Here is a 13,466-nt window from a genome sequence, read left to right on the forward strand (position 1 = left end):
GATTTAAAAAGTGAAACAATATTTTATTCATTATTAACTGATTTATCAGCCATTCTATGATAAAATATCTTTGTAAAACTTGGGCAAGAGTGATAGAGAAATTTTGGAGTTAAACATTCCTGAGGTAGAGAATGTATTATTTTTCTTAGTCCTAACTCTCTAGGCTAAATGGAAAAGGCATGGTTCCAAGATTGTTCCTTCCCTCTCCAAAAATAAGTGCATCAATTCCTATGACACTTACACAACAGAAAGAATAAACACAATGTTTGTGGTAATAACTTTTTTCCCACTTTTCTACTGCCTCATTTTTTTTTTTTTTTTTTTTCGGGCGTTACGCGGGCCTCTCACTGTTGTGGCCTCTCCCATTTGCGGAGCACAGGCTCCGGACGCGCAGGCTCAGCGGCCATGGCTCACGGGCCTAGCCACTCCGCAGCATGTGGGATCTTCCTGGACCGGGCCACAAACCCGTGTCCCCTGCATCAGCAGGTGGACTCTCAACCACTGTGCCACCAGAGAAGCCCTCTAATGTCTCATTTTAATTTTGTTATTACTTTTATTTTATAGCTTTATTGAGGTATAACTGATGTGGTGATAACTTTTTACTTCCTTCCACTGCTTAAAATCCAAGAAGTTCTAATCAAGCTAGGTTTTATGGCTATGAATATTAAACCAAAGTAAGTTGCGGTACGCGGGCCTCTCACTGTTGTGGCCTCTCCCATTGCGGAGCACAGGCTCCGGACGCGCAGGCTCAGCGGCCATGGCTCACGGGCCTAGCCACTCCGCAGCATGTGGGATCTTCCTGGACCGGGCCACAAACCCGTGTCCCCTGCATCAGCAGGTGGACTCTCAACCACTGTGCCACCAGAGAAGCCCTCTAATGTCTCATTTTAATTTTGTTATTACTTTTATTTTATAGCTTTATTGAGGTATAACTGATGTGGTGATAACTTTTTACTTCCTTCCACTGCTTAAAATCCAAGAAGTTCTAATCAAGCTAGGTTTTATGGCTATGAATATTAAACCAAAGTAAGACAATGAAAATTCATTCCCATCTTTTGACATGTGAGAGTTGTCTTTCTCATATAACTGCACATACATTGCCTATCTTTAAAGAATACTAGCAAGCAAGGTGTGTAATATGTTTCCTCTTATCTAACATCCAAGAAAAACTGATTCACTAACTGGAAGAAAGAAATAAGGGGGACATTTTGAGAAAAATATTGTGACAATCATTATAGTCATTATTTTGAAGCCAAAAGTGATGGACCCTTTTATCTATGAATTATCAGATGTTCAAAATAAATAGACATTTATTAATTTCACAAATATATATTGAATACCAAATACCAATGCTTCTAGTTGCTCAGGCCAAAAAAACTTGGAGTCAACTGTTATTGCCTCTCTTTCTCTCACACCCCACATCTAATCCATCATGAAATCCTACTTGTCCATCTTCAAAATTTATCCAGAATCCAAACACCTCTCACCATTTCAATTGCTTACAGTCTTAAACTAAGCCATCATTATCTCTGGTCTCGATTACTGCCACTTTTCCCTAGGTTTCTGTTTCTGTTATTACCTCCATTAAGTGTATTTTCAACTGAGGCCAAAGAAATCCTATTAACATATGTGAGACCCTTCACTCCTGTGCTCAAAATTCTCCAATGACTTCTGATCTCACTTGAGTAAAAGCCAAAGTTTTTCAAATGGCCCACAGGTTTTAAATGATCTGAGTTCTTATTTTTAAATTAATTTTTATTGGAGTATAGTTGCTTTACAATGTTGTGTTAGTTTCTACTGTACAGCAAAATGAATCAGCTATACATATACATATATCCCCTCTTTTTTGGATTCCCTTCCCATTTAGGTCACCACAGTGCATTAAGCAGAGTTCCTTGTGCTATACGGTATGTTCTCATTAGTTGTCTATTTTATACACAGTATCAATAGTGTTTATGTGTCAATCCCAATCTCCCAGTTCCTCCCACTCCCCCTTTCCCTCTTGGTATTCATACATTTGTCTCTATTTCTGCTATGCACATAAGATCATCTATACCATTTTTCTAGATTCTACATACATGCATTAACATAAGATATTTGTTTTTCTCTTTCTGACTTACTTCACTATGTATGACACTCTCTAGGTCCATCCACAACTCTACAAATGACCCAACTTCATTCCTTTTAATGGCTGTATATATGTACCATATTGTCTTTAGCCATTCATCTGTCAATGGACACTTAGGTCGTTTCCATGTCCTGACTATTGTAAATAGTGCTGCAATGAACACTGGGGTACATGTGTCTTTTTGAATTATGGTTTTCTCAGGGTATATGTCCAGTAGTGCGATTGCTGGGTCATATGGTAGTCCTATTTTTAGTTTTTTAAGGAAGCCCCATACTGCTTTCCATAGTGGCTGTATCTTGTCACCTCTCTGACCTCACGACCTCTCCTTCTACTCTAAAGACATTAGGCTCTTGGGACTTCTCTGGTGGCGCAGTAGTTAAGAATCCCCCTGCCAATGCAGGGGACACAGGTTCGAGACCTGGTCCGGGAAGATCCCACATGCCGCAGAGCAACTAAGCCCATGCACCACAACTCCTGAGCCTGCGCTCTAGAGCCCACAAGCCACAACTACTGAAGCCCGCACACCTAGAGCCTGTGCTCTGCAACAAGAGAAGCCACCGCAATGAGAAGCCCACGCACTGCAACGAAGAGTAGCCCCTGCTCACTGCAACTAGAGAAAGCCTGCACGCAGCAATGAAGACGCAATGCAGCCAAAAATAAATAAATAAATTTAAAACAACAACAACAACATTAGGCTCTTTGTTTTCCCTCGAAATCAGATTAGGCACAATCTCCCGCTGTAGGCTTTATATCAGCTATCCTTCTGTCTGAAATGCTCTTCCCCTAGATATTCATTTGGCTCATTCTCTTACTTCTTTCAGGCTTTATTCAAAACACACCTCATCAGTGAGGCCTTCCCAGGACATCTATGTAATATTGTAACACATACACATGCACGTCTGTGTGCACACACACACACGCATACACATAACGTATCCCTAGAAGGTGGAGAACCACTAGGTTGTGTAGGGCTGGCAAAACAAGTTGAGGAAATTGGTTTGCTATGTTTATCATGATATTTTAAAACATAATGTAACTAAATTAAGAGGCTCATAGTAATAGTCCAGAACTAGTAACTCCTTCTAAAAATATATGGGTGTTAATATTTTGGCAACTTCAAGGGGTAAGAATAGCATCCACATCTGAAGTTAAAAACTAATAAATCAAGGAAGATATCAGGCAGTGGAAAGAAAACTCTAAGTAGCAGAAAATAATAAAATAGCTATGGAGAGATGAAGATGAAGATTATTCAAAACCCAATGTAACTGGCTGACTAACCATAGTTATGGTCTAAAAGCTCAATGGGAAAGGTCAGAGGGGACAGCCAGCAGAAGAAGGAAGAGAGAAGAGAAAAATCAAGTATCAGGAAATAACAGATATGGTGGTACAAATTAGAAAAGGGAATGGAAGAGCAAAGCACTGACGGGACAGAAGACAAATGGAAACTAAAACTGCTCTGAGAAGAAAATGGCTTTAGTATGCTTAAAATTTGAGTAACTCCTTTCTCCATCAGCACCAACAGGGAGAAACAGTCACCATAAACAATTTCACAGGTGAATTCTTTTGAACCTTGAAGGAGTTGATAATTCTAGTATTTACATTTTTTCCAGCTGGAGAAAGAAAGCTTTTACATTCTTTCTGTTAAGTCAATATAACACACACAAAAAGATTAATCTCACTTATAAATACTGATGCAAAAATCTTAAAGAAAACATTAGAGACCACAGCTAAGTAAGGTTAATAATAGGATATTTATTAACAAAGTTCACTATGTTAATAGATTAAAGTGGGAAAAGCATATATGATCATCTCAAAAGGGGAAGGGTAGGGAGGGAAAGAAAAAAGAGGGGAGAGAGACAGAAGGAGAAGAAAGAGAGAAAGTTTCAATCTGGTGTCATGATTAATAGTAAAACTCTTTCTAAGATGGAGACAAAATCCAGAAGCCATAATGGAAAAGATTGATGAAGATGACTGCAAAAGTTTAAACTTTCTATATGGCGTTCAGACATATGCAGACACACACAGAGACACATGACTATACTACGAGTATAGTCAAAGGTAAACAATAAACTAGGACACAAATTTATGACACAGGGCTAACTTCATTAATTTACAGAAAGCTCATATAAATCAGTAAGAATAAAAATACATAATGATGAACAAAGAATATTAACAGATTGTTCACAGAAAAAGAAAAAATAAATGGTCAATAAATTCAGATAAATTCAACATAGTGAAAAATCAAAGAAATGCTAATTAAACCAACAATGAAAATAACATCTTGACTTGTCAGATTGGCAAAGATTAAAGTCATTGATAATGCCCAGATTGGTAATGGTAGGAGATAATAATTTAGGAAAACAGGCACTTTCCTATGCAGTTGGTAGGAAAATTAATTCAGTGCTATAAGGAGTGTAATTTAGTATTAAGTCTCTTAATATTTCCCTTTGATTTAGCAATTTCATTAGATTTTTACCACACAAATACATTCATAAAAGTACAGATAACATACTCAGATTATTAGAGGCCCTTGTTGTTCATGTAGGTTGTTTCTTAATTTTTATTTTATTTTGTTTTCTTCTTGAATCACCACCAGTCCCACCACCTGTGTACCGTTGCCCATCTTCACTGGGAATTTAGCTTTTTTCTGTAATTTTCAACTCTACCTCCCTACTGGCTCCAATCCACCAATATTTAAATATGTTCAAATATCTCCCATTTCAAAAAAGAAAAATGAAAAAAGGACAATCCCACTTTCCCACTAAAAACCCTCCCCTGACCTCACATCCTCCTGGGTTACTGGACTTTCTATCTTATCTGCAGAGAAACTTCTTCGAAGACTTATCTATGCTCATGGTCACCAATTCCTCCTCCTCACTGCTCAACTCATTACAACCTGGCTTCTGCCCTTCTTCTCTAATTATCTCAATCTGTTGCTTTTCCTAAAGATCACCAGGGACATCCAACTGCTGCTTCTTAGTCCTTACGGTTGACAGTTTGGCAGCTTTGCCAAATATTCTCAAATACAACCTCAAATACTCTCTCCCCTAGGTGATCCCAACTTCACAGAGCAATGTATCCTTTCTTGAATGTGCCTAAATTTCTCGAAGCTCTTTCTCACACTCTGCTGGCCTTCTTCCTCTTCCTGAAAGTCATGGTGTTACTCAGGGTTCTAGTATTTTCTTTTAATACATTCTCCCTGGGTGATTCTCCAAATTTAATAGCTCTAGCCCAAACCTCTCTCTGAGCTCTTAAGTTAAATATCTAACTATCTGACATCTGGACCCAAACCTCTCATTTGGCTAATCCCTATGATACTTCAGATCTCAGTCTGAAAGTCACTTGCTCAGGTAGTCCTTCCTTAACTACCTAGTCCAGGTTAGGTTCCCTTACATGTTCTCATATCAGTTTGTACTTCTCTTTTTGAAGCAGTCATCAATTTATAATTATCTAATTTATACTGTTGGAGATAGAGCATTAAACAAAACGAAGTCCCTGCCATTATGGAGATTAAATTTCATATGGAAACCCTAGAGACATTTTGAAAGTATAAAGAACCAACAGTACCAAGCACCATGAAAGCAAATCTGTTAAAATAAATTCATATCTCTGGAAGAAAGAACACAAAATAGGGGGCTCCTACATTATTTGTGGCATCAAGGACCTTTTTTCTCTATCATTTTTATAGAGGAGTTCCCTTCTATTCCTGGTTTTCTGAATGTTATACAGAATTGTACAGATACACTTCCCATGCCCCCTTTCCATTTCTTTATGTTATAGTTGTCATGTATGCATATGACACACATGTATACAAATTGCCTCTACATTCATTATAAACTCCACAATATATTTTTTGCTTTAAGAAATCATATGTATTTTTAAAAATTAAGAGAAAACATAGGTACTTATATTTTATTTGCCATTTCTGATTGTTTTAATTAAGATATGAGTTTGTCTCTGGTGTCATTTTTACTTCTACTTGGAGAGCTTCCTTTAGCATTTCTTGTTGTTCAGTCATGGTTGTTCAGTCATGGTGGCAAAGAATTCTCTTAATTTTCCTTTACTTGAAAATGTCTTTATTTTACCTTTTGAAGAACTTTTCACTGGATATAGAGATTTATTTTTCTTTCAACACTTTCATTATTCCACTATCTTCTTGACTTCATGGTTTCTAGTGACAAGTACATGGTCATTTGATTAATTGCTCCCTGTTTTCAAGATTTTTTTATCTTTGGCTTTTCAACAATTTCACTATTATTATGTCCCTAGGCATGAATTTCTTTGAATTTATCTTGTTTGGATTTGCTGAGCTTCTTGAATCGATGAATTAATATTTTTCAGCAAATTTAAGACATTTTCTGCCATGATTTCTTCAAATATATTTTCTGCCCCATTCTCTCTCCTCTCTCCTTCAGAAACTCTAATTATTTGCATGTTAGACCTTCTGAAATTGTCCCACAGGTCCCTGAGTTTCTATTTTATGTTTCAATTTTTTCTCTCTTCTTCAGATTGGGTAATTTCTATTAATCCAGCTTCATGTTCATTGGCTCCTCTGTCAGCTCCACTCTGCTATTAAGTGACATTTTAATTTCAGATATTGTATTTTTTAGTTCTAAAATGTTCATTTGATTCTTTTTCACATTTTATATTTTTCTGCTGAGATTACCTATCTTTTAATCTATTACAAGTGCATTTTTCTTAACTCATTGAGCATAGTTAATAAAGCTGCTATCAGGTTTTTAACTCCAATATCTAGATCACTGTGGTTTTCGCATCTCATTATTTTCTTTTGACATTAGGTCATGTTTCACTGATACTTCACAGGTCAAGGAATTCTGGATTGCATCCTGAACAGTGTGAATATCATGTTGTGGAGATTTTGACTTTTTTTTAAATAACAGCCATCCTAAATGGGTGTTAAGCAATATCTCATTGTGGTTTCGATTTCCATTTCCCTAATGACTATTTAGGTTGAACATCTTTTCATGAGCTTATTGGCCATTTCTTTGGAAAAATGGTCTATTCAAATCCTTTGCCCATTTTTTAACTGGGTTTTTTTTGGTTTGGTTCAGTTTTTTTGGTGTTGAGTTATGGGTATTTTTTTAATATTCTGGGTATTAATCCCTTATCAAAGATATGATTTGAAAATATTTTCTCCCATTCTGTGGGTTGTGTTTTTACTCTCTTGATACTGTCCTTTGATGTACAAAAGATTTTAATTTTGACCAAGTACAGTATATCTATTTTTTCTTTTATTGTCTGTGTTTTCAGTATCCAAGAAATCATCACCAAATGCAATGTCATGAGGTGTTTCCCATATGTTTTCTTCTAAGAGCTTCATTATTTTTTTAAGTTTACGACTTTGATCCATTTTCAGTTAATTTTCATACATAGTGTAAGGTAAGGGCCCAACTTCATTCTTTTGCATGTGGTATCCAGTTTTCCCAGCAGCATTTGTTGAAAAGATGGTCCTTTCCCACTGAAGTCTTGGCACCCTTATCAAAAATCATTTGACACAAGGGTTTATATTTGAGCTCTCTATTCTATTCCATTGTTCTATATGTCTGTCTTTATTCCAGTATCACACTGTTTTGATTACCACAGCATTTTACTAAATTTTGAAATCAAGAATTTTGAGTCCTCCAACTTTGTTCTTGTTTTGGCCATTTGGGATCCTTTGGGATTCCATACAAATTTTAGGATGCGTTTTTCTATTCATGAAAAAAATCCTGTTGGGATTTTGATAGAGATTGCATTGAATCTATAGATTATTTTGGATAATAATACCATAGTAGCAATATTAAGTTCTTCAATCCATGAACATGGGATATCTTTCCATTTATTTAGGTCTTCTCTAATTTCTTTGAGTAATGTTTTACAGTTCTCAGTGTACAAGTCTTTAATCTCCTTGGTTATTTTTTTTCTAAGTACTTTATTCCTTTTGATGCTATTATAAGTAGAATCTTGAAAGACTGCTCTTTGCTAGTACATAGAAATGCAACTAATTTGCAACTTTGCTGTATTTATTAGCTTAAGCTGTTTGCTTTGCTAGTTTGTTTGTTTGTTTGTTTTTTGTGGAATTGTTAGGTGGTCTACCAAAAGATTATGCCATCTGGGAACAGAGATAATTTTACTTCTTCCTTTCCAATTTGCATGTCTTTTGTTTCTTTTCTCTGCCTAAATGATCTGGTCAGAATTTCCAATACTATCGTGAATAGAAGTGGTCATATCCATGACTTTATAAAGAAAGGTAGTTTTAGAGTATCTCCTAAGGTTAATACCTATTTAAACTTCTGTTCTACACCTGTGATCATTAAATAGCAGCAAACATGAATATTATCTAAGGGACTTAAAAAATTATGTTCCATATCCTGATTCAATAAATCTGAGATGAGACTCAAGCATTTAATATATTTTTTTTAAACTTCCCAGATGTGTGCCTATAGTTAAGAACTTCTGTCCTACAATCTCTACCCAGAGCAATTTATCTCTGAGAACCTCATTTCCTTCATCTATAAAATTAAACTAATTAAAAAGTATAATCCCTATATTTTTAAGGATTTAATTATGCTCCCAGTAGCATTCTATGTACTTAAATATTATTTCAATGAATCCTCACAACAACCTTGTTAAGGTCATTATTATTATCCTCCATCTTTACAGATGAGGAAACTGAGGCAAAGAAAACTTAAGCATCTTGCCCCAAATCACATATTACTCTCTGCTGGTTCTCCCCTTGCCTTCTTTGACATCTCTGTCTCATTCTTCTTCTCTTCATTTCCTTAAATGCTATGCTTTCCCAGTTTCTGTCTTTGGTCTTCGGTCCTCCTCTATGTTCCCTCTACATGTTCACTTTGAATTATGTCACCAACTCCTCTGTATTCCCAAACCCAATACTCTAGCTCTGATCTCTCTTAACAGCTTCGCGACCAAATTTCCACCTGCTACCTGGGCATTTCCACCTGTTTATCCCATAGACATCTCTAACTAAAACTACCTAAAATAAAAATCTTTTTGTCCAGAAAAGGCTATAGTTCACCTCCACCTCTGCTCTTCCTCCTGGTACCATATGCTACCCAATCTCTTAAGTTTGAAAACTGTGATTCATGCTTGACTTTCTATATATCTGTTTACATTAATCAGTGATACAGTCCTATCATTCTTCCTAAACAGGTCTTTAATTCATTGTCTCCTCTCTTTGGTAACTTCTTTAGTTCAGGATCTTATCACAAACTGCAATAACCTGCATACTACTGTTTCTGAAATGAAATTCTCCCCACCTCGCTGTGTAACCGTGTTTCCTAGTTTAAACTGGATTGATGGTAAAATAAGGATCACAGCAACAGTATTACCCTTATTATAGCTTCTATCACATTTTACTATAAACATTTGCTTATGGATTTGATCCCTTCACTTTTTAGTTTTACATCTCCAGGACCTAAAAGAGTAGCTAACACACAACAGATAGTAAACAGATTTGATTGCTAAATAAATGACCAACGCTCATGTCACATTTACTTCTAAAGAATTTGAGACTGCTCACAATAAAAGATACATACCATTAAGATAAAAGTAAAAGAATAGCTATGCAATAACCCAATTTACTTATGAAAAAGTTAGATTTCTGGAAAAACCATTAATTCAAAGTAAGTTACTTTCAATAATACCAGATAAATGAGGTGGTACTATGTATTCATACCCATTTTCAGAATGTTTGCCTCGTTTTCTAAGTCAGATATTTGAATCTTGACATTTTCTTTCATCAAAAGCTCTCGTTTCTTTGTTATTTCATACTCATTATTGAAGTCTGTAATTTCCTTAATAAATTTTTCTTCCTCCTCTGTCACTTTTCTCTTTGTAGCTTCCTGAAAAATGGAAACAAAGGAACAAATATAGGTGTTAATTGCAACAATATTTTTCCTTAGTGATTTAAAATGCAATCATTTGGAAATATTAACAACAAAATAGAAAATTATACTTCCTGGGATTCAAATGCTGTACTACTCCAGCAATATTAATTAAAAAACTGAAGTTATTACATAGTAACAACCACCTATATTCATGGGAAAGATTTACCCTTAATGATTTAGGACAATTATTGAGGTAGAAATTCTACCACCCATCATTAAGTATGCATTTGTTTGTGAATTAAACTTACAGCCATGTATGCCGTTTTTTCATTGCAAAATGGGTGGTAAAATACTTAAATGACCAAAGTTGAAAATGAAAGTCTACACGCAAAGGAATTACTGTCTTACAGGATAAAAAAGAAAAACAAAAAAGGAAATCCAAGAAAACCTCTTAAAATTTAGACAATAAAGGTAAAATTATATATTCATTTCAAATTCAGTTCTAAATAATAGCTACATTTCATGCAATGTCAACATGGAGTAGAAATAAGAATTTACAAAAACTTTAAACAATGCTAGTACCTAAACTTTTTGACAATGGTAGAAACTAAACATTACTGCATTTTCCTATTTTTTTTCTAAGAAATGTAACTAATTATAAGCTACATTTGGAAACTGGCCATGTCATTCATAACCATTTGGTGGTTGATTCTGACTTTAGATATATATTTTTAATATTTTAAAATGCATTTTTTTCAAAATGTCAGTTAGTTACAAATCATATTCCTGAGCTGTCCTTATCATTTAAAACTACTGAGTCTGCTGGCTCTGACTTATGATAAAAAGATAAACAAAATTTATCTTTTCACCCACATCCATTAATATGCCTAAAGTGTGAACCTCTCTGCCTTTCAAAAGCATTAAAACCAAGGTCTTGAAGCCTGAGCAATTCAAATCAATTTCACTATTTCTTTTATGCTTATTACAATTGCAAATAATTTCTATACTGCATGCTGCCAATAAAATTCTTTCAAACTATATTACTCTACCAACTGGTTTAAAATAGCACTTAATAATTTTCCATATCTGAACAGGACTATCTGCCAATATGCATACGGATAATTTTTTCTAAAAGTACACCTAAGTATATTTTAATACTTTTTGATAGAGTTAGTGAAATAAATTTTTCTAAGTGGCTGGAGACTTACAAACGTTTGGAGAAGCATATTCCTTTGGCTTGTAATTTCACTGCACTGTCTTTCTAAGGCATTTTCATGAGTTTTCAAAAGCTGTAAGAGGAAGGCTTTTTCAGAAAACTGCTGAATCTTTAAAGTAAAAATAACAGAAATCAGAATGAAACAATTAGACATCTTAGGGTACCTCAGTTAATAGAACAGATCTGTATAGTATAAAATTTTTATATTAATCTTTAAAATGCAAAATAAAATTCACATGAAACATTACTTTATATGCTCTATCTTAAATTATTTTATAAATGCTTTATAATTATAATTTTTATAACCTCTTCCCCTAATAAGACTATAGGTGCCTCAAGAGCAGAGAATGTGTTTACTTTTTCCTTTCTAATACCTAGCACATTTTGTACCTTAGGTACTAAAGCTTTTTGATGACATACATTGAAATCTGCTTTAAGACAGCTTGTTTTAAAGAACAAATTTCTATTCTCATCACTTACACAAAGATATGGATGAATAAATCATGAATAATCAAATTATGAGATAAAATCTAAAAACCACAGGCAAAAACCTAGTCCCATGACTATAGTTATACCAAATAAAACACAAATCTGCTAAAGTCTTCAAATGGGTTTTGAGAACTCATTTTTTATTTTAGTACCTCATTTGGTTCTAACTAGCAAAAGATAAAATAAACATTAATATTAGATATGTAACTGTTATTTCATTTGGGCTGTAAAGAATAGCATCTCTTGAGACCATGAACATTGAAATGAAAGTCAGGAAGCTTTAATATATAAAAGCTAAAAATGATGCCAGACTGGAAATAATCTTTCCACTACATTCAGTACTGGCCCTCATAAGAAACCATCACTTCAAATCTGGGGCTGTTCCCATCTCCACAGAGAAAAGGAAAAGGAAATAAATTCAACTGAAATTGCAGAAAGCATGATTTATGTTAGCTGTTAAGAACTTCTTCAAGGTTAGAGACAGGTTGTGAAATCTCTGTCCCAGAAGATATTGAATAATAAAGAGCTTAGGAATAGCTTAGTCCAGAGGCAAAGGGTTGGCCTAAAAGACATTTTGAAATGATATGGCTAAAAAGCCCTAGAAATACTGGCATTAAAAAGAAAGCAGCTGAAATAAAACAGAAAATATGATCTTAAATTTATTTAATATCATAGCCCATCTGCCCATACCTTCAGCACTTGGTGCTGATTTCATCAACTTTATCTTAAGAAAGACATCAACAAAGATTAGAAAGGTGCAATTTACATGACCAAAAGAATTCAGAAAATACTTTCAAAATTGGGGGAAGGGAGAATGGGCAGTTAGTATTTTACTGTCTGAGAAGACAGAAATTAGAAAACATATGGTCTGATCTATAAAATTGTATAGAAACTGGTAACAATGGTGAACAAGAGTATGATCATGAATTTTATCACATTTATTTTGAATAAGAAAATACTTCTGTGCTATTTAGTATATATTATATAAATGAGAATAAAATGAGTTCCAGAGAAGTAATACCTTAACAAAGGTTATATAATTAATTAGGGGCAAACCCAGGACTAAAATTCAGGTCTTCTGACTTTATTGCTTCTAAATCATGATACTAATATGTAAATATTAGAACTATTTCAAAGTAGTACAAAGATACTTTTGGTACTAAAAAGGGACTTCAGTCTCTGACAACAGCATAAATTGAAAGTATGTAAGTTTAAGAGATGGAAAAATTACCAAATACTAGGTCCATCAGAATTTATTAAGAAAAGGTTGCTTGCAGTATATTCCTAACCCTCAGAGTTGCAATTATGAACAATACCATGAATGTTTACAAAAATGCTTTGAGACCAAATATCAGGCTGGATAAATTTTGGTTTAATCCAATTAGGTATTTCATGTAATATGCCTTTCAGAATCAAAATTCCTAAATTCTGATTCTGTTTCTACCACTGATCTGTAGTCAAACCTGCACTGAAAACCAAAAATGGAGAAAATTTTATTTATCAAACTAAGGAATTTTAAAATAAGACAAGCAAATTTATCACTTGAATTCACAAAAGCCTTATGTTAAGGACTCAGAAATTAAGGTGCTCTGTTTCCAGCTATCATTAAGACCTATAATTATCACTGAGCTCATGTCTTCGTTCTTAAAATGGAAAATAACAATCATTAAGGAGAGATATTAGACATATTGGCATTTAATTGGAATGTTTTACCATAACCTGAAAAGATGAAACCTGTATACCCCAAATGAAAATCAGACTGCTGTTCAAAAGATCTGTAAGA

At 34.4% G+C, this 13,466-nt stretch overlaps 1 protein-coding gene across 1 annotated transcript in view; it reads right to left on the minus strand.

The window, feature by feature from the left end:
* The window catches only part of CCDC172 (coiled-coil domain containing 172), a 60,057-nt gene that overhangs the window by 22,072 nt on the left and 24,519 nt on the right, over positions 1-13,466 (minus strand). Inside the window, exons 3-4 of the mRNA XM_007469603.1 lie at positions 11,187-11,303; positions 9,828-9,993 (exon numbers count right to left, since the gene is read on the minus strand). Coding sequence (XP_007469665.1) covers positions 9,828-9,993; positions 11,187-11,303 — 283 coding nt within the window. The remainder of the gene's footprint in view (positions 1-9,827; positions 9,994-11,186; positions 11,304-13,466) is intronic.

The sequence above is a fragment of the Lipotes vexillifer genome, unplaced genomic scaffold (genome assembly GCF_000442215.2).
Source record: "Lipotes vexillifer unplaced genomic scaffold, Lipotes_vexillifer_v1.1 scaffold240, whole genome shotgun sequence".
Classification (NCBI taxonomy): domain Eukaryota; kingdom Metazoa; phylum Chordata; class Mammalia; order Artiodactyla; family Lipotidae; genus Lipotes; species Lipotes vexillifer.